Raw genomic sequence first — 21,128 nt, 5'->3', positions numbered from 1 at the left:
TACTTCTGTGTGTACTGTACATACTGTACTAAGCATATTGTCATTGCTAATGCATGCTCCTATAGAAAACTATTTAATATTTTAAATGTTATACAAATGTTAGTTTAATTAATGTAAAACAAATTTCTATATTACAAAGTTTAAAAAATAGAATACAAAAATAATATCATCTTTAGTTCCAATTTTGTTAATTATATTTTGAATTAAATTTAATTATCATTAAATAACATTATTAAATTTAATTCAAAAATTATTGTAATTATTATTTAATATTAGTAAAAATAGCAGTCTAACTGCTTACTATTAGAAAAAATTATTTTATATTAATTAGGCTGCAATTTGAAAATTGCAGACCTATAGGTTCCCACTGTCACCTTTTGTCCATCCATTAATCTTAAGAACAGAGTTACATAAATGAAAATCAATACCATACATAGGAAGTTTAGAGACTAAAGACTTCTATTAACTATACACAAATTTCCAGTCTAGACAGAATAAGTTATATGATCATTTAAATTAAAATATGATTAAAACTTGCAGCCAACCTTTTTGATGATGTCACAATAACTCAATTTTTATTAACAGTTATCCAAACTATAGTCTGAATAGTCTGGAAATTAATATGATTATTACAAAATATTTGGGCTTGGTTGTTTATGTATATCTACAATATTTTGTTAACAGATACAAAACAGAAATACTATTTTAATGCTTGAGACAGCAACTTCTAAACTCTATAGTGGTAATTATCTTGCTTTCACAGTCATCCCAGAAATGTAGGGTATACAGTAGGGCACATAATACAAAGGTTTTATTTTTGTTCTTGCAATTTTCTTCAGGGTATACTATGTTGTCACAGGCTATCTTCCCAAAATTACCATAGTATATTGTATCTTGCACTACTAATAGGAAGTTAATGTTAGGAAATTAGATAGTATTGATGTACCTACCTATATTGTATATGAAAGAAATTGTGTCCTATGGTTTAGTTTAAAAAGGGCAGTCAATAACAGAAAATTCTCTAAACTGTGAGCTGAAACTTACAAATATTAAATTAAACTTTCCATGCTGTTTCCAGCACAGAATTTAATGAACCTAAAGAGGTTCATTAAGATTATGCTGTAAAGAGTTTAGATTTATTAAACTCTTTTTGATGGAAACAATGTGGAAAGTGTGATTTAATATCAGAAAATTTTTGATGACAAGATAGTTGGTGAAATTTTGAGCCCCATATTAAGTAAACACAAGTATTTCTTACATACAGGGTGAATTGACTGCAAATTATTACTATTAAAACAACTTCATTGGGCTGCAATTTGAAAAAATTGTAAATCTATAAATTCCCACTGACATCCATCTGTCTTTTCTTAATCTCAAGAATGGCATTAGATAGATGAAAGGCGAGATCAGATATGGAACAAGAGGCCCTGATATATGAACTTCCAGTGCAAACTGGACGTCATGTTATTTTAATTCAAAAATTTTCCCCTGAAAGGTGTTAGATAGATGACTGGCACAACTTTATTGTTAAAGGAAAAGTATGATGTACAGGAGCAAGCCACTACTAATTTGAGGTGGAGAACATATTTTAAATTAAATAAATTAAAAATATATTTAAAACTTGTAGCTCAGCATTGTGATAATGTCACAATAAATAATTTCTTGGGTGTTTTGTGATGAATAAAGAATTAAAATCAATGTTAATATTTTTCTGTTATTTTATAAAAGTATTAACGGTCGAAAACGTTTGTTTTCAAATTTTTATTACTGGTTTTTAAAAGGTTGAATGCGAATTATTTGCTCACACCAGTACAGAAGTCGAACCTTTATAAAAGTATTTGCATGTTTTTTTACTTCCTGTTTCTCTTAATTTTTTTCTGAATTGGTGATGTCAAAATTATTTATTTTTTTTTAAATTTATTAGCTCAAATATCTTTTTTCAGAGTTTGGATAAATAATTTTAGTTTCTACGATAAAAGTTATCTATTCATACATGTCTCTCTTCTTACCTACAATGCTATAATATATAAAAGTTACAGACTGATTATAGTATTTTAAAATAGTCTTAATTCTGAATCATATCTCAGAAGTATTGTCAAATGAAGTAAATAGTTATTTTATTAGAAATGACATTTGAATTAAAAGTTTCTGATACCTTTTTCCAAATACAGCAAAAATTATCAAAAAGTGATTTTAAGGGGATTATATAGATTACTCCCTATGGAATTTCGAGACTGAGTATATATTTGAACTCAGGGACTGAGACGAGTTCAACGATACCCTACTTTTGGACCAGAGACCAAAAATAAGAAAGTTGTCATATTTACGATTTCTTGCCTTTTACAATGCATTCTACACCATTTTAGAGTTTTCCACTAGGCGGCACTGCTTGTAGTTCAGTATATGTTTCCTTTTTTTTTCTTTTGTTGAAAAACTACTGTGAATCAATAACTAGTGACATTAAACACTAGGCGGCCTGCCGGTGGCTACCCTCTGGGAGGAATCCATCGGGAGCACGAACAGTTGAATGCCATCTAGTGGAAAACTCTAAAATGGTGTAGAATGCATTGTAAAAGGCAAGAAATCGTTAATATCATAACTTTCTTATTTTTGGTCTCCAGTCCAAAAGTAGAGTATCGTTGAACTCATCTCGATCCTGAGTTCAAATATATACTCAAAATCCTGAAATTCCATACGGAGTAGTACAGCTGATTTTAACTCTAAGTTGTATAATAACCTTCAGAACAGCTGAACAATGTACTCGTAAAAAAAATCTTTCTGATTAATAACTCATAGGAATATTATACATTCTTGTTATATATCTTTCTAATGAACCCTTATTACAATATCTTATATATAACCATTTAATACTCTGGATATCACTTTTATTGGCAAGGCTATCAATACTAAAAGGGAATTGTTGAAGAATTAGAACTAAAAATTTTTAATTAAACGTAACTTAACCCTGAAGTATTAGTTTAAAAAAATTAATATATTATAATATTTAACTAAAAAATTAATATACTATAAAGATTCCATTACTAAAAAATTCTTCAATTAAAGCTAAATCATATATTGTAACAACTTGAATCAATAATGAACAGTCTACTTATGTAATCTTTCTGATACTAATCTTAATAATTCAAAAACACCATGATTTTGATTTCGAGTAACTTATATACAAAATATAATTTTTATTAAGAGACAGCACTGTAGCTACTATCAATGTTTTTATGTACTCTGATTTTGAATATTAAATAGTGAATAATATTCATACTTTAGTATTAAATTATTTTTCATATATCATTATTTAATTAAATAATTTATTTAAGATGTATTTATTTATTTATTTCAGGAATATAAATTATTGATAGTATATACAATATGTAATCAATAAAGAATATGTAGTCAATAAAGAAGTTTTGGCATTTCACATATAAACAGTCAACTCCTGATTTAGCAGGGAAATAGAAAGTTCACAGACCATAGTATTGCTTATTCTAAAGTTCACAGACCATAGTATTGCTTATTCTAAAACCATGTCTTCTTTTATTTATTTTTTTCTGTCACAACTAGGTGCATAGATAGACACTGGCATCTTTGACATCACTCTTTATTCAGGAATATCTTGTGGGCCAATATGCGTTTCAGGCTTGCACCCCTCTTCTGTCAGCTTTACTTTTGAGATAGCTTGTAAGGTGCTAACAAATGTACATATTACTTAAAAATTACAGCTAAGGTTAAAAATTATTACAGTTAAAATTTCTTGGTATTAATCTCAACAGCACTTAGTTCATACATGTGATGTCCGTGACAAAAAATACAGTTGGTTTTTAAGTATGACAGGAAGTAGTTCTCAATTAAAACAGAGGAATATTGAAAGAACATTCATGGAAATTATTAAAAACACTTGAAAGTGATAAAGGCAAACATTTCTGGTGGACAGCTATAGGGCAAACAGAGAAAGAAAAAACTAACTGTACACCTAAAAGATGAACAGTTAGCATGTATTTAATACAGAAGATGCCAACATAAAATATAGCTGAAAGATTAAAAGAAAATTTATATTATTTATTGTTATCACAATAGAATTAAAAGTGTCAGTGTGAGATCTGAGCAATACTTGAGCTCACGTGTTAAAAATTTAATAAGTGTCAAATCAAGGGATCGGGCTTTGATTTTAACATGTGATGTCCATGATGAAAAACATGGATATCACAAATATGAGCTAAGTGCTGTTGAGAATAATGCCAAGAAATTTTAACTGTAATAATTTTTAACCATAGCTAATGTAATTTTTAAGTAAGATGTATATTTGTTAGCACCTTACAAGCTATCTCAAAAGTAAAGCCAACAGGAAAGGGGCGCATGTCCGAAACACATATCGGCACACAAGATATTCCTGAATAAAGAGCAATGTCAAAGATGCCCAGTGTCTATCTATACACCTAGTTGTGACAGAAAAAACAGACCATAGTATTTTGAATTCTATAGTAAATCTGCAAATTATGCTTGAAAATAACTAGATGTTCAATAATAGACACTCTCCTTATGACGTATTAAAATGTAGTAAACTAAACAAAATAACATACAAGTCTCTAACAACTGGAATGTACACAAATTAAAACTACATATGATACACAGTCTTTCAGCAAATAACATGTATTTGAATTAAATAAAAACAGAATGTTTTTGGCCTCTTTCAAGGCCTGCATCAAGTCTCAGCACATTAGAAATTCTAAGTTTGAAAAGCTTAGAATTTCTAACATTATGTAATAATCAACACTTTTAAGTTTTAATTTGTGTGCATTTTAAACGTGCATTTTATTTTATTTATAAAATGCACGTTTTCAAAGTTTGGATAAATAATTTTAGTTTCTAAGATAAAAGTTAAAAAATGGTACAATATGAAAAATATAGTTCATTATCAATCACTGAGACTTTACTCATTTAAAAACTACAATTACAATTAATTTGTAATTGTAGTTTTTACTATAAACTACAAATACAATTACAGTAATTGTATATTACATAACTATAAAAATTATAAAAATCATCAGCTTTAAAAAATCAAGACTTAACTAAATTTAACTAGACATGTACTACTACTGAAAACAATACAACTCCTCTTTTGCACATGCATTCCTGCCATCACTGACCACAATAAATCCACAATCTGATAAATCAGGAGTTGGCAGTACTGAATATTATGAAGACTGATAACTCATAATCAAAAATTATAATAATCCTTATCCTGTACAGCTAAATATATTTAAGAATACAGTAGAGCATCGATTATCCAACCCCCGATCAACCGTCACATCAGTTAACCGACCGCGTTCTAGTCGGCAAATTCAAATGTCCGCTAGTGATGTGGCGCTACAATATTTGTCTTGGCTACTTTAATATTATTTTTGTTAAATTTTTGCGTGTTTTAGCTGGAAACACAGGCTTGACCATAAAAGGAAGGCCAGTATTTAAACCAGTCTTAATTTTCTATTTTTTCTTTATTTATTTTGTGCAAAATAAAGAAATAATTTAACAATGATTATTATTTTAAAAAAATTTTGTTAGGCTTAACATCGATGAAAATTCAACGCGAAGTAGGTTAATAGAGATATACTAATATGCTTATTACATGAGATATACTAATATACTAATACACTATACTAATAATGTATTTTTTCATACTTTTCGGTTATCCGTTTTTTCAGTTATCCAACCTACCTCAGTCCTCAATTGAGTCGGATAATCGATGCTGTACTGTACTGAGTTTTATTTTCCCAGCTATTATATATAACAGAGGGAAAGTGTGGCAATCGGTCAAAAAATGACTCCCTTCCAAATTTTTACATTTTTGGAATCGGGACCTTGACAACATTGAGAAATGCAAAAAAATTCAGGTGTAATTTATGTATGGATGTTAGTGTGTGTGGGTTTTATTTTGTTCACCCTCTTTGAAGTTTAACTCCTGTGCTTTTGTCGAAAATTTCTGAAATTTTGCAGGAAGGTTTGTTTATTGATTGCAGGGGCATTGATACTATTAAATTTTGATGGTTAAAGGTCGAGGGCATGGGAAGATAAAGGGGATCATGTGTATATCTAGTAGGGTCAGACTTAATGATGATTTTACTTGTTATTAGCATTTATAATTTTTATAAAACCCATCCCTACCTTGAAAATTAAGCTTTAAGCTTTTTGCCATTTCATAATATTTAAAAATATAAAAAGTTTTTAATACTAAAATATCAATAGATGGCACCACACACACAGTTATAAATGTTGCTGGGAAAGTCAAGCAACTCATTGCTGGATTTTTTATTTAAGTGATTCAACATACAATTTCGAGTAAAACTGATGATTTTCTATAAATTTTCTTAAAAACATTAAGATAACTGAATTACAGATTCGGAAAAAACACTGTTTTTCAAAATATTGAACAGACCAATAATTTTTCTCAATTTTAAATGATACATATTTTTAATATAAAGCCAACAAAGTCTAATCCTGACATTCAGTATTACACATTTATTGTAAAATCTATCATAATCAGAACTGTTTCAACTATAAATATCACCAGATAACATGTGCTTTTGTTTATAAACATAAATGAAGAATAGTACTTAAATTCTCTCCAGCAAAATTTATGCTTATAACACTAAAGAACAGATATAAAGTTTTAAATATTATAATAAATTGCAATTCTGTAAATTTATTTCAAAAGTACAATTACTTGATGCCATTTATACTAAAATAAATTGATAATTCATATAAGCATTTAAGTTAATTTATCCTTGACTTATGAAACTGATTGTATTGATAATACTGTATAAGATTTATTTTTGATTTGAAATTTTTATCATCCCACATATGAAATTATTTACAAAGTTTTTTTTTACCTTTGATTAAATTAAATCCCCTTAAACAGATTTAGATAGTAATTATTTAAACTTCATATGCATTCATAACTGAATTTTTATATATAAATATAAAGAATTTGTATCACATTATTTATTTCAGTCTAGTAATAATAAATATCAGTTAATGAAGATAATTGAATCTTTTAAATTTATTTCAAGAAAATATATTATAATGTAATAAAAGTTATAAATATATGATTATACTATTATAATTTTATGACATTATTAATTCATATAGAATTAATATTATCGCTTTCCTTTTTCAAATTCATTATTCTTACACATATCCATATTCTTACCTTTCTCACTAACACTTTCACTCTCAATTTCTGGTTCTTCACAGCTGGAACATTCAGGTGTTGATCTTATTTCATCATCAGAACTACTCAGTGACCTCTGACGTAATTTCTTACCTCTCTTGTTTTTATGAGGCTTTGGTGGTGGTGGTCTTACACATTCAGATTGATCAGAACTTAATGAATCATTTCTTACTACTGACTCTACTTTTCTTCGACTGTTATGTCCTCTATCAACAATGACAGAGACAGCAGAATTAGGATCAAGATGGTTTCGCCTGCTCACTTCTCTCAAAGGTGTTATCCTGTAATGTGGATCATCATGACCTATAATTTCCACATGAGTTTCATATATATCCCGATCAATACCACTAGGCACTTTATGTCGATGAATTAAGTCTCTTTGTTCTTCTTGCCTGCTAAGCCGACCACTCACATGTGCTGGTTCTCTATATGGATAAGATTCCATATCACGAGAATAATCCAAATGCCTTTCAATCATTTCATGATGACCACTTTCTCTACCATGCCTTCTGTCAACAGAAGACTCCCTCCTTTGGATTGTATCATTTCTTAGACGATCCACAGGTCTTGATAAATCTCTCGTACTTTCTCTATGTTTAACATCATCTCTACGTCGATCGTCCCTAGAATAATCATCTCTGAGGTATTCACGATTACTTCTCTGTTGGGATCTATGCCTTTCACTAGATGACTCTCTAGGTTCTCGACTTCTTTCCCTTCCATCTCTGATGAGTTCTCGTTCTGAAATATGGCCTCTGCTCCTTTCAACCTCATGATCATAATCTCTTCTATGATGGAGATCAGGAGAAGGTTCTCTAGATCGAGCACCTTCTCTTGGAATGGTGCGCCCTCTTTCATTTTCTCTGTAATGCCTTATTTCTTCACGTGGGCCTTCATCAGATGCTGCTCTCCTAAATCTTATATCAGGTGACCCTCTTTCAGATGATGGATGTGTTCTACTACCAGAATGAATCTGTCTTTCATTACTTTTTTCAAACATTATATGTTCTGTCCTTTCTCCCCTGAAAGGAAGTTCAGATGTTAATGGCCTAAGTTCCCTATCACGTTCTTGAGAAAACTGTCTTTTTAACTCTTTTGCTGCTGAACTGCTTGTTTTCTGTAGTGAACCCCTTCTAGCTGTAAATGGCATACCAGGTACAAGACCAGAATGTTGTTGGTGAATATTCTCTTTTTCAGCACTATGTCTATGTTCTAATTTTGGTCGTTTATCAACTGTTGGACTCATGGAAATGGATTCATTCCCAAGACCAACATCTAGTTCCATTTGTTGAACTAATGAAGGTTTACCAGCCATTCCACTATGAACCCATTGTCCCGTTTTGATTAACAGTTCTTGTTTTTTTCGACAAACAATACATACCCATATTACCTGAAATAGAAGTATTTTATTAGAATATATTACAAAAAAAAATTTAAATACTATTAATTATTAATTATGATTTAAATAGAAATAATTAATTTTTCTGACAGTGTTAAAACATACAAGAATAAAAAGAATATAACTTTTGTTGTATTTTATATTCTTTTACTGATAGATTAAGTATGTTTTTTTGTTTTATTTTCATTTTTAGCCCTTTCTATCTTGTGGGCACTAATAAGGCCTTTTCTAGACCCACAATGAGGGTAACTGGGTGGTGAGGGGCAGGGACCAACATATCTGGGACTTACCACCCATAAAAAGTTCCTGAAGTTTGTATCAACTACATCTGAGCAGCCTGATTACTTAACCATTTTGGCCATCTGACTGTCACATTAAAATGGCCACAACGTAAGTTTGATAGTCTGGCAACGTAAATCAACTTTTAACTAAAAGCTAAAAAACTGAAACATCTGTTTTGTGAAAAAAATAGGCCTTAAAGTGATTCAGATTGATGACTATTATCTCATGATTCCTCTAAAGCAGGACTTCTTAAACATTTTTTATTCACGACCCCATTTATGATTGTGATTTTTTTTGCGACCCCCCCAAAAAAATATAAAATAAAGATATATAAATATTTTGCAATATACATATGAAATACAATGAAAATATACATATATATACAAATTTGCAAAAACAATAATGGTGTACTACCACAGTTCACATATATATACAAATTTGCAAAAACAATAATGGTGTACTACCACAGTTCATTCTTGTGTTACAATGGAACAGAGACAACTGAATACACTGAAAAGCAACAACACTACACTAGTTCACACTACAATCAGCATTGCTGAATCGTTGTCTCGCTGCACCAGAAGTGACACAAAGTGCAACTCATAAAACCTACGACACAAAGCATGCCATTTTCAAACTCTCACAAATTATTTTCAATATTTTGCATTAAAATCTCGTGACCCCAAGATTTCGCTAAGCGACCCATAGTTTAAGAAGCCCTGCTCTAAAGCATTGGTTGAAAAGAACATCAAAAAAAATTGTTTTTTCATTTTAAATTCTAATTTAAAAATCTGTTTATTTAGAAATTTAAATTGACAGTAAGATAAATTTTAAAATTTTTTCTAATTTTTTTTTCAACAGTATAAGCATAATCATAGAAATCAGTAATATTACCTCATACAAGGTATTATCCCAGTGCCTATATCATTGCTCAATGCAGATTTTGAATTGTGCATTTCACTATAGTGTTGGACCAGATATTTGGCATTATTTGGTATTTGGGGCGCATTTAGCCAAATACTAAACACATATTCAATATTCAAAGTGAATTCTCTCTCAAAGCTAAACTATTTGGCCAAATAATCTCATTTTAGTTTGGGAAGAGAAAAAGAGAGAAAAGGAAGGGAAGAAAAAATATAAAACACAAAATAAAATAAAAATAACATTTAAAAATATCGTTATTTATACTTTTCCAAAACAAATATAACATTAATAAATGATTATGAGCAAATATTATTTATTAATAATCACAATTCAAGAGTGATAAATTATAATATTAATGCTTCTGTATTCATAGGAAGTAAGCAATTTTTTTTGGACATCATAAATATTTCCAGCTTTCGCAGAATAAACTGTATGTATGTTTACTAAATACACTACTTTGTGAGACTGCAAAGAAAAAAGAAAAAAAAATGAAGGACCTCAATGGAAAAATTTAAATTTTATTTTTCATTACATAGTAAAAACTTTTTAAAAATAACATTTATAATCTTCATTATTGAATAAAAGACACTGTCATCTTTCTTATTCTAAGGCTTAGAGTCTAAGCCTTCTGTTTCAGGCAATTACAAATAAATCAGCTGATATTTAGCCAGATATTTGGTACCCAGTAGTCAGAAAGACAAGCATATTGCATATTCAGTATTAAAAAACAGCAATATCTGAATTATTCAGTATTTGTCCATCCCTATTTCATTGTAAATGTTTCTGTGCACAGTTAGTAAGTTATGTAATGGTTTGTTTCCAATATATATGTATTGCAGATATATAGGACTGCTACCAGAATAACAAGACTGTTATTTGCTGATCATCAGACAATGAGAATCATCACATTATAGCCTTCTATGGTGCTTGATTTAGTTAAGAACGGAAAGGTTTCACTAAAAAACAAACAAAATATTCATATGCCTGGGCCATACTGCTGAATATGAAATGGTATGTTGGTAGCACCTTTTGTAGTTTTTCTGATAGACTAAAAAAGCAAAAGGAGGTACTTATCAAGGAAGAGTGATACAGCACTAGCAGAACTTTTACAAAACAAAACTGTGGTGATAAAGATTCAAATAGTTCAAGATGTTCTTTGTGGTTGCTTCTGCACTGCAGAAGCTCTCATAATAGCAACCACTTCTAAACCAGAAATTGGAAGAGAACAATTTAAACCCAATTATAGATAATGTCAGCACGTAATGATAGAAGACAGTGAACTAAAACATATCTGTAATTGTTATGCTTACATGCACAAATATGCACACTTGAAAATTTGAACTTGTTTCAAATTTTTATGTTATTTTCCATTGCTGTTCCATAAATGCTGAAACTCTAGATTTCAAACAACATTCATTTCAGTTATATTTCAAAAATTTTATATATTTATTTGAAAATATTTTAGTTTTTAATTTTATTACAAAATAATATTAAAATCTTAAAATTATCATTGATTTACTCCTGAATATTTAATTTTTTTAGATTTACATTTTAATATCTAATACTGGTCAATCATTTGATTATACTGGCAGATACAATTATTAAAAGTTAATTGATAAAAATCAACACTAATACCAATAATCAGCGTTATTATATCTTTAATAATATTAGTGTTGTAGGACCTTGCCCTATGTAGACTCATCACATGCAGTTTCAGGTTTACACTATCAAATCTGAAATGCAATGCAAATAAAAATTTTAAAAAAATAGAAAAATATGTAAAATAAATATTCTTAATGGTGTGCCAAATCCACACCATTTTCCACAGTATATGAAGTCTTGCAGCATCTCTCCAGTCACACTCACTCTGAGAAAGAATTATTAAAATTCATTTCTTTGTTTTGCACTATACACTGAAACCAGCATCTATCTGTCTGAAATTCTCATTGTAACACTTTATATCCATGCTTCTCTTTGTTTCATTTTTATGCTAATTACTTCATGTTCGTAATTACATTTAATTACAAATATAACTCCAAAACACAATAGTAGTGATGTTGGTAGCTCTGATAAGCCAATGAGAGGCTGTAAAATGTTTACTTTACAAAAAAAATTAAAATTATAAATTCAGTTAGAAAACTTGACTGCACAACACACTGAGTTGTATAAAAAATGTGCAACTCACATCAACCATTTAGTTAGAAAAGAGTTTTCTTCTGAGGTTGCAAGAATGTTAGGAAAAAATAAATCTTCCATATACACCATACTTACTAGGTAAGAAAAGATATGTAAAAGTGTTTCAGTGGCACATAAAACAAAGAGAGAGAGTATTCAAATTTTTAGTTATCTTTATAATTACAGTATCGTGCTATTTATTTATTTTTAATACAGTGTTTATTTGCTTTATTTACATTTAAAAAAAAGTGTTTGATAGGTATCTTAATACAGTAGAGCGTCAATAAGTGGAACGTCGGTAAGTGGAATGGCCGGAAAGTGGAACGATTTTCAGTCGGACTGTGTCGTGCTGAATCGAATGTTTTTGATACTAAATTTACTTCTAAAGTATAATTTTCATGTTTTTTATATTCTTTAATATATTTATTTTGTTTGTACAAAATGCAGAAATAATTTTGAATGATACGATAGCCTCGATGATTATTATAAAAATTTTCGTTAGGCTTAAAATCGACGAAAATTCAACACAAAGCGACACGCAACGGAGAAAAATTCAACAGGAAGCGATATGCAACGGAGAAAAATTTGAACATCGGACAGGTTAATGTATTTTTTCGTACAAAGTCGGAAACTGGAACAAATCATTAACTGGAAGGACCCCAGTCCCCAATTGGTTCCACTTATCGACGCTCTACTGTATAAGAAATACCTAATAATTAATTGGGTTCACTATTTTATGCAAACTTCTGGCTATACAAGGGGTCTTGGAACATATTGGTTATATATGGTGGGGCTCTACTGTATTAATATTTTGTTCCAATAAAATGTATAAACTGTGATTTCCTGAATGTAGCCCATGCCAGCTTATTTTCAGTCTATGCCTATTTTTAGTAAATGTATTGTGTATTGGCCTCTTTGAACTAGTATTTACAGATATGGATGGAGCTAAACATAGACATCACGTTTCTGTCAGGCTAGAAATGTAGATGTTATATAAATTAAGTTGAGATTTTTCTTTTCTCCTACTTTAGCTTTTTAAACAAAGCCTTTTGTTATTTTATATAAAAAATACCTTAATAAAATTATAATTGACTTTTAAAAAAGTTTGTCTAACATTATATTTATTTACAAAAGATATAAACATGTATTTACATATACACACATACTTCTTATTTATAAAATACATAGTACAAATCACTTATTTCACTTATGTTGTGAAATGCTTATTTCAAATTATAACTAAAAAATTTTAAAATATATTATTTAATAAAAAAAATGAAACAGTAAAACAAGGAATTGATAACTTTGACAATGCTTTAAAAACAAAGTTGCTTATTTTTTCTATCTGCATTATCTGAAAATATTAGATTAAACACAATTTCTAGTTGCTTTACGTTTTTTAAATAAATATCCAAAGATATACTGGAATGTAATTTTTTCTGGAAAAAATTTACTTTATCATAAATCTGTGTGAATATATCCAATAAAACTCAGTATCAAAAATTAAGTAGATTCCACTGTGTAGTTGATAATTTAATTTAAAAACTTTTAATAATTAAAATATTTTGAAAAAATTTCTATTATTAAAATTAAATAAAGTTATAACATTTACTTTAGAAAGAAATTGTTTTATTTTAAAACCAAATTACAGAAATAACTAATCAAATTCATATTTATTTTTAAAATAATATATATGGTATAGTCAGGGCTTAAAGCAGTCATGGCAATAAAAAAAAGTGAGAAAAGAGAGTTCACACTGAAAAAAAGCTAAAAAAGCTAATAGTGTTAAAATGAACGAAAACAGGTATTATTAAAAAACCACACAAACGCACACATATTTTGTATCAATAACATTGCGTATGATATTAGATTGATTATTAAGTGGACTGATAAGATTAAATATGAAAATAGTTAGGCTGAGTTTATACTCCAGAAAAGTGACCAGTAAGACTGCATTAAGCCAGAACAGGCCCGCATTAAGTTTTCATGTGCCCCATACAGAATTCCCACCATTACACAGCAAAGCAAATGGAATAGTAACATAACTACCAGAATGTGTTTCCATATAACATGCCAAATTTCAAATGCCATTTATTTCAAAGTACATATTTTGATTTCTTCATAAAAAAAATGTAATTAAAGAAAGAAAAAAAAACTTCTGGCAGAATCAGTGGGTTGCATGTTCATTATATAGCAGGGGTGGGCAAGCAAAAGTTCAGTGGGAACCAAAATGTAGGTTTTGCAAAATGCATGGGAGCCGCAGTTCTGTACTTTTTTACTCTGTACTGCAGTTCTGTACCTTGATTTTATTATATAATATAAAACAAGTATTGAATTTTTTTAATAAACATATTTTCACAAAATTGTGGAAATAAAACTAAAAATAATAATAAAAGGCAGAAATTAACACTTTCGGCAAGAGCCACATAAAACTCAAAAATGCGACTCCGAGACCGCATGCAGCTCTCGGAGTCGCATTTGCCCATGTCTGTTATATAGCAATACTACTAGTAATTGTGACCCAATCATTTATTTGGTAATTTTATCAATATTTTTTAAATGATTAAAAATAAAATTACAGCATTCATTACTGGTAATACTAGTCTCACAAATCTATTCCCCTGAATACAATAAAACAATTTGTTAGTCATTCGACCCACAACTGACAGAGAAGAGAGTTTATGAAAACAATGTAATTAAACATTTAGCAGTTTGTTGTCCTTCACAGTGGGAAACCGGCAGAGTCTATTACTTTTACGGGAGAAAATATACAAAGCTTTCTGCTACCCTGAAGTTGAAAAATAATACAATCCCATGAAATTTAACAAATCTGATGTTAATAAGTAAATGATGAAATTATTTACAGAGAGTTGATATTTGATAAGTTTAGCTTTTTGCTCTTATAGAACAAATTACAGAAATTATAAATAAAAATCTCATTTTTTAAAAATAAAAATCATAAAATTTCGCTTACAAAAGATCGAGATGGAACGCACGCTTTTCATTTTTATAATCTCTTTGTTTTATTAGACACAGATATTATTCTTATATAGATTTATTAATTATAATAAACATACATTATGTATAAAATTACATTAAAATAACACTGTAATTAACGTCTGAAATGAAAAAGTAATTGAATCGAGTCTCGCCTCCATATTAATTAACGCGCATTGGTGTAGCCAGAGTTTGTTATGGGGGGCCTGGAGGCTGTAATTTTCTGGGGACCCGCTCTGTGACTCCATCTGGAAACCCCTCACACCACGCAACCTCACCCGGGCTTTGCAGGACACCACCATCGGCACCCTGGTGGATTCCTGGTCAGCGGTGCTCCGCAACAAAGGCCAGGACCACCTACGCCCTTTCGCCCCCTGGAGGTACAGTTGCGTGTCATCTCGCCATGCAGAGACGCTTTTGGCCCGGCTCCGGACCGAGACGGCCCCGTTACATGCTTTCCTTTACTCACGGCATCTACACGACTCCCCGGGGTGCCCCCATTGTGGCGCAGCAGAAACTATACTTCATTACTGGCTACATTGCCCCAAATACACTATAGCCCACAAGGACCTAGGCAACACATGACCCTAAACAAGTCTCTGGTGCGCACGCTGACACCTATCTACTGGCCGCCGGCCTCCATCACTCCTAGTCAACACGTGGCAGCGCTGGAGCGCTACATTAGCCTCACTAGCCGTTTCACTTAGCAACTGGCAACGTCTGTCGGAGAAAGAGCCGCAAAGGCTATAATCTACATATTAAATTGAATAAGAAGAAGAAGAATTTTCTGGGAAGGGGCACCAGGTTAACTGGGGGGGCGTGCCCACCCATGCCCCTTCCTGGTTACGCCCATGTTAACGCGCTACAGTAATTAATTGATCACGTTGCATCAAATTAAATAATTTATAAAAATTAAAATAATAAATACATTTATAAAATAATTGGCTGTATCTGTTCGCAATGATAATGTAAAACACACTGTACTTATAGTTTAGCATTTCCGATATTTAATTTATTTTTGAATTTTAAAATATAAGAAAAACAATTTTTTAAATAAAGTTTTACGCATTGATATCTGCAACTTTAGATAATACAAGGATATAAGAATCCATCAAAAAAGTTAGTTAATAATAATTAAAATCGAGAAAAAATATAAGTTTCTTTTGAGGTAAGGAAACTTTGTAAAAAGTCAGGCATGCGATCACGTGACGCCCATCTCCCCACTTTGCGTAACCAAACGGTCAAAGTTGAAATAAAACCCCAGCAGAAGTAAAAACGAACATCGGCGCATGTATAGGACAATAAACTTGAATGGGAGCGAAGACGAGACATAACACCATGTAATTTATGCTAATTACTTTCTAATATTAAAAAATTAAAATCTTCAATAAATTATAATTAAATTAATTTTTTGACAGAGTTCGACTAGAAGCATATCGAAAAGCTAGATTAAAGTAAAAATAGCGGTTTTTCGACACTAAATATTTACAAATTAATTTTTTAATTTGGTGCCGGATTGACTGCAGCTGTTCGAATGCGCACGTGTGTGACAAGTTTTATAGTTTCTGTCAAAATGGAAAATGAAGGACACCGTTAGAATACAGAAAACCATGGTGCATGCCAAATATATAAGCACCCACTTAAAACCAAACTTTTGTCCTTGTCTAAAGATTGTCTCTACAGAAGTTATTAATATTTAGGATATTAGTTTAAAATCTTGTATTTCCTGGCACGAGATTCGCTCGATCTTTAATTTTACAGAGTGCTAGAAAGATACAAGCTTTGAAACGAGTGTCCTACAACGTTTTATTTAATAACAACAGTAGAAATCAAATTTATTATCGCTCAACAATTATTATTTTTGGTTTTTCTACGGTAGTCAAAAACGAGTAATGTCATCATTTAAGCTAAAGAATAGCAGGCGGTTGGGAAGAAGTTTGCTTAGCAACTTACTTCAGAAAGTATTGGGTTCTATATGATTTTTCGTTGCTAAAACATGAGTTTCTACTGTTAGTATTAAATAAAATCTATTTCTTTCTTTTGTCCACTGCACTTAAATAAATACAAATGCTAAAAATAATGCTGTATAAAAATCACTCTTAACGCTGAACTAGAAGTGTACTTATGTCTTAATGCAGCGTGATTATATCGAAGTGCTGCGGAGATCGGTATTTCACAAGGATACAAGCAAGGAGAACCCACGTGCAAATTCCTACAGCATGTGCAGAGTATCGAGCTTTGGGAAGCTCCTCGTTTTGTTAGTTTATATAAATGTAGTACACTACATGTGTATACGACAGTGCCTTATCATGTCGCACACGGTCCATAAGGCATATGGGGACGTGCTGGTCGCTATTTCGCTCCTGAGCGCATTTACGAAAAAAAAATTTCACATGGGAAGTGAAAAAAGCTAAAAAAGTGAGTTTTTCTCAGAAAAAGCTAAAAAAGAGAGGAGCTATGAAAAAAAGCTAAAAAAGAGAGTCACTTTAAGCCCTGTATAGTGATAAAAATAGCAACCAACTGAATCTTAAAAGAAATTCCAGGATATTCTATTGTAAACTCTGATGTTTTCAATCTTCACAGGAGATCTTCCTCAGGATATAGCATTCTCCAAATCGGAATGCAAAAATGGAACATTTTTAAGAATTATTTTTAAAAACGTATAAACGAGAATTTTTTTAAAGAATTCTCTCAAAAATTTTTTAAAATAATTTAAATTGATTAAATCAAATTTAAATCAAATAAAAATCTCTTCAAAATAATTTTTTTAAATCAACTGTTCCCTTTGGTATAAAGATTGCCAGGCATAAGATAATTGCCCTTCCTCTTTGAAATTAATGCAACACCATTCTTTTCTGATTTAAATATTTTGAGAGCTTCCAGTGTCCTTATTTGGTTGTCCTGCTTAGATAGTCATATGATGGAAGCTTCATGTAGATGGGCTTGAACGTCCATGGCATACCTGGCTAGGAATGTGTTATTTCTTTTATTAATATCACATTTGTGTTCCGCCAGCCTTACTTTGAGTGATCATGTTGTGGAACTGATGTACTCAAGATCATGTTCAAATCTGTCTCTCAATATAATCTTATAAACTCCTGGAAACTAAGCATGTTGGTGGTGTCCTTTCTGTTTCTGAAAATGATATAGATAGTGGTAACATGCCTGTATGCTAATTTATCACCTCTGTGCCAGAAAATTTCTTTATACAAGCTTTTCATGTTGTGGTTATAATGTAGAACTATGAGGCGCTTGCTGTGAGCATTCCGACTCCACGATATATTGTTATTGGGTGTAGGAGTACCCCTGTTGGAATAAGTGTTTGCTAATTTTCAAATAAGGTGTTCTTTGTAACCATGTTTTTTAGCTATGTCCTCCAGACGTTTAAGCTCTTGTAATGTGTCTTTGTAATTCATGTAGGTGGTAAAAGCCCGTTTGGTTAATGCACAAAATTTGAGAAAATTCTTTAAAATTGAAGAATTCTCTCAATTGAAAATTTTTAAAGAATTCTTTTAAAAAATTCTCATTTATACGTTTTTCAAATAACTTAGAAACATTCCATTTTTACATTCCAATCTGGAGAATGCTATATCCTGAGGAAGATCTGTGAAGATTGAAAATGTTAGAGTTTACAATAGAATATCCTGGAATTTCTTTTAAGGTTCAGTTGGTTGCTATTTTTATGATAATATATTCCAGGCTTGCAGAGTTTGTGCTATAGTATAGTAATGTTATTAATGCTTATCAATTCTTCTTACAGGAAGTTTGCTGTTTAGCCTGTATTTTAAATGTATTTTAAAGAGTTTTTGTATTTCATGAATTTTGTTAATGTTTTAATTTTAATGAATATAACTTCATTAATCTCTTTACTACATTCATTAATCTTTAAGGAATATAATAAACATGATCTCTTTTATATTCCATCATCATTAATTACATAACGTACTAGAAATAAAATTATTAAAGAAATTATTATTAAAAAATTATTATTCAAATTAAAGAAAACACATTAATTTCAATAAATTTCATAACTCCTTCAAAAGAATATAAAAGGAAACTTTTTAATAAACTATGTAAATTCTATCAAAGAGTATTTTTTCAGATTCCTACATTTTTTCTTCTAAATATATTCAAACTTTTACATTAATTTTAGTACTGACCTTATTAGATCTTAAAGTTACTTTTCCACCACATCTGGCACAACAACGCACTTGGCAATAATTACAGATATGTCCAATACCATCAGCAAATTTTGTTTTTAAACATATTTGGCATGTGGCCTCTAACTGTTCAGGACCAATCTTTTGTTTTTCCTGGCTTCTTTTTTGAATTGATGTTTCCAGAAGTCTTACTTCATCTTGTTTTTTCCTAGTTAAATAAGAATTTATAAATTAATGAAAAATTAGATTAAAAATATAATTATATATATATGTTAGGCTCAAAGACTGAAATTGCTCATTGACTTTTGATTTTATCACATAAACTTAGGCTACTTTTACTTATTTTTACACTTAAACTATAGATCTAGTGCTGGCTAAAGAATATAAAAAAAAACTATCAATTTTTTCAGTATGCCCCTTTATCCCCAAAGACTTATTGGCTATGGAACTAACCATGTGAACTGTGTAGAAGTTGGCTGAGAGCCATTGAGATAGTGTTACTACCTGTCCAGTTTTTAACTCATTGTCCAGGTTAACTATTAATTTTGTCCGGGATTTCGTAGAAATCCTGTTGACCCTTTTTTTTTTGCTTCTTTGCTCTGCCTGTAAAGTCGTTATTTCATTTCTTAATTTAAGTTACTCCTACACCACAAGTCTTAACTGGTTTAGAACTGGCATGCACGTTCACATTATTATTCGCATGGTAAAATGACATTGTGCATGCATCAGGGACTTGTGTTCAAACAAACCTGACCTGCCGTCTGGGTCAGCAATTTTGAAAAGGTGGCAACACTACATGGAGGGCTGTAAGGGCTAACCCCCATTGGCACCATGTGCTAACAGAGAGCAAGAGGTTGCTCTGATGAAAGGCTTGATAAGACAAGAATACATCTTGTAGAGATATTTTATATATCCCAGGTATTCTAAGATGGCACTGCATATCTTTTTGTTGTGCAAGAGATGGTAGATTATTGCCCCCTGTTGACACCTTGACTGATCAAATTGGTTATATATAAATTAGTTAATCATTTAATTAATCTGGAAGAGAAAATTAAATAATTTATTTAAATTATTTAATTAGAATTCTAATTATTAAATTTAGCAAGAGATGGCGCCTAACGCCTAACTCTAGTACCAAATTAACTTAAATTATTAATATTACTATAGCCATTTGCTAGCCCGATAATTCGGCAGTTGTTGGTCTTTAAAAATTAAATTTATTTATAATTATTAAATTTAACAAGACATGTCAGCCTAACCATCTACCTCCTGCCAAATTACTTGGTAATTATCATTTAGTCTTAATAATCTGAATTCTTCATTTCATACTTAAAATTACTTCATATGCTCATTTTATTGAAAATGTATTAATTATATGAAGGGAAATGAGTGACATTGATTCCTTTATAAGTACCATAAATACCAATCCATTTCGGCTAATATTAAAACTGAAGCAAAACAAGCACCATGAAGTGCATTTCCTCAATATAAAAATTAGGGTCCAGAGTAGATCCATTGCAACCTCAGTATATTACAAACTGGAACATCAGTTTCATCACATACCAAACCTCTCCTGTGACCCTTTCAAATAATCTTTTAGAATTGCTGATCAGAAGAACATTTACTCATTTCTATAGTATCTTGGACATGTACCAGGATATAAACTACGTTAAAAAATAGCAAAAAGGCATGGGACTTAGTTAACATGATAGACTACCTTGTTCAGGCTTTTACAACAGAATCAAGGCTACATAGTAATAAAGAAAAAGAAAACAAGCATTACATTTCATACGATCCTCTATTCAATTGCTTGTACAGAGAAAAAGAAAATTCAATTCCTTGCATTGACTTCAAAAGGAATGCAAAACTTCTACACAAAAGAAATCCAACAATCTACAGTTTCTTGCACAATGAAAAAGATACGCAGTGCCATCTTAGAATACCCGGGACA

The 21,128-nt window shown here is 30.5% G+C and overlaps 1 protein-coding gene across 6 annotated transcripts in view; it reads right to left on the bottom strand.

The window, feature by feature from the left end:
* LOC136983036 (regulating synaptic membrane exocytosis protein 2-like) overlaps positions 1 to 21,128 on the bottom strand; it is a 341,614-nt gene that overhangs the window by 287,665 nt on the left and 32,821 nt on the right. For all 6 annotated transcript variants that reach the window (XM_067279650.1, XM_067279651.1, XM_067279653.1 and 3 more), the window contains exons 2-3: positions 19,178 to 19,385; positions 7,220 to 8,630 (exon numbers count right to left, since the gene is read on the bottom strand). In XM_067279650.1, coding sequence (XP_067135751.1) covers positions 7,220 to 8,630; positions 19,178 to 19,385 — 1,619 coding nt within the window. The remainder of the gene's footprint in view (positions 1 to 7,219; positions 8,631 to 19,177; positions 19,386 to 21,128) is intronic.

The sequence above is a fragment of the Centruroides vittatus genome, unplaced genomic scaffold, assembly GCF_030686945.1.
Source record: "Centruroides vittatus isolate TY-2023 unplaced genomic scaffold, ASM3068694v2 contig_875, whole genome shotgun sequence".
In the NCBI taxonomy this organism is placed as follows: domain Eukaryota; kingdom Metazoa; phylum Arthropoda; class Arachnida; order Scorpiones; family Buthidae; genus Centruroides; species Centruroides vittatus.
Note: the sequence above shows the minus strand (reverse complement) of the source record. Positions and strands in the feature narration are given on the sequence as shown.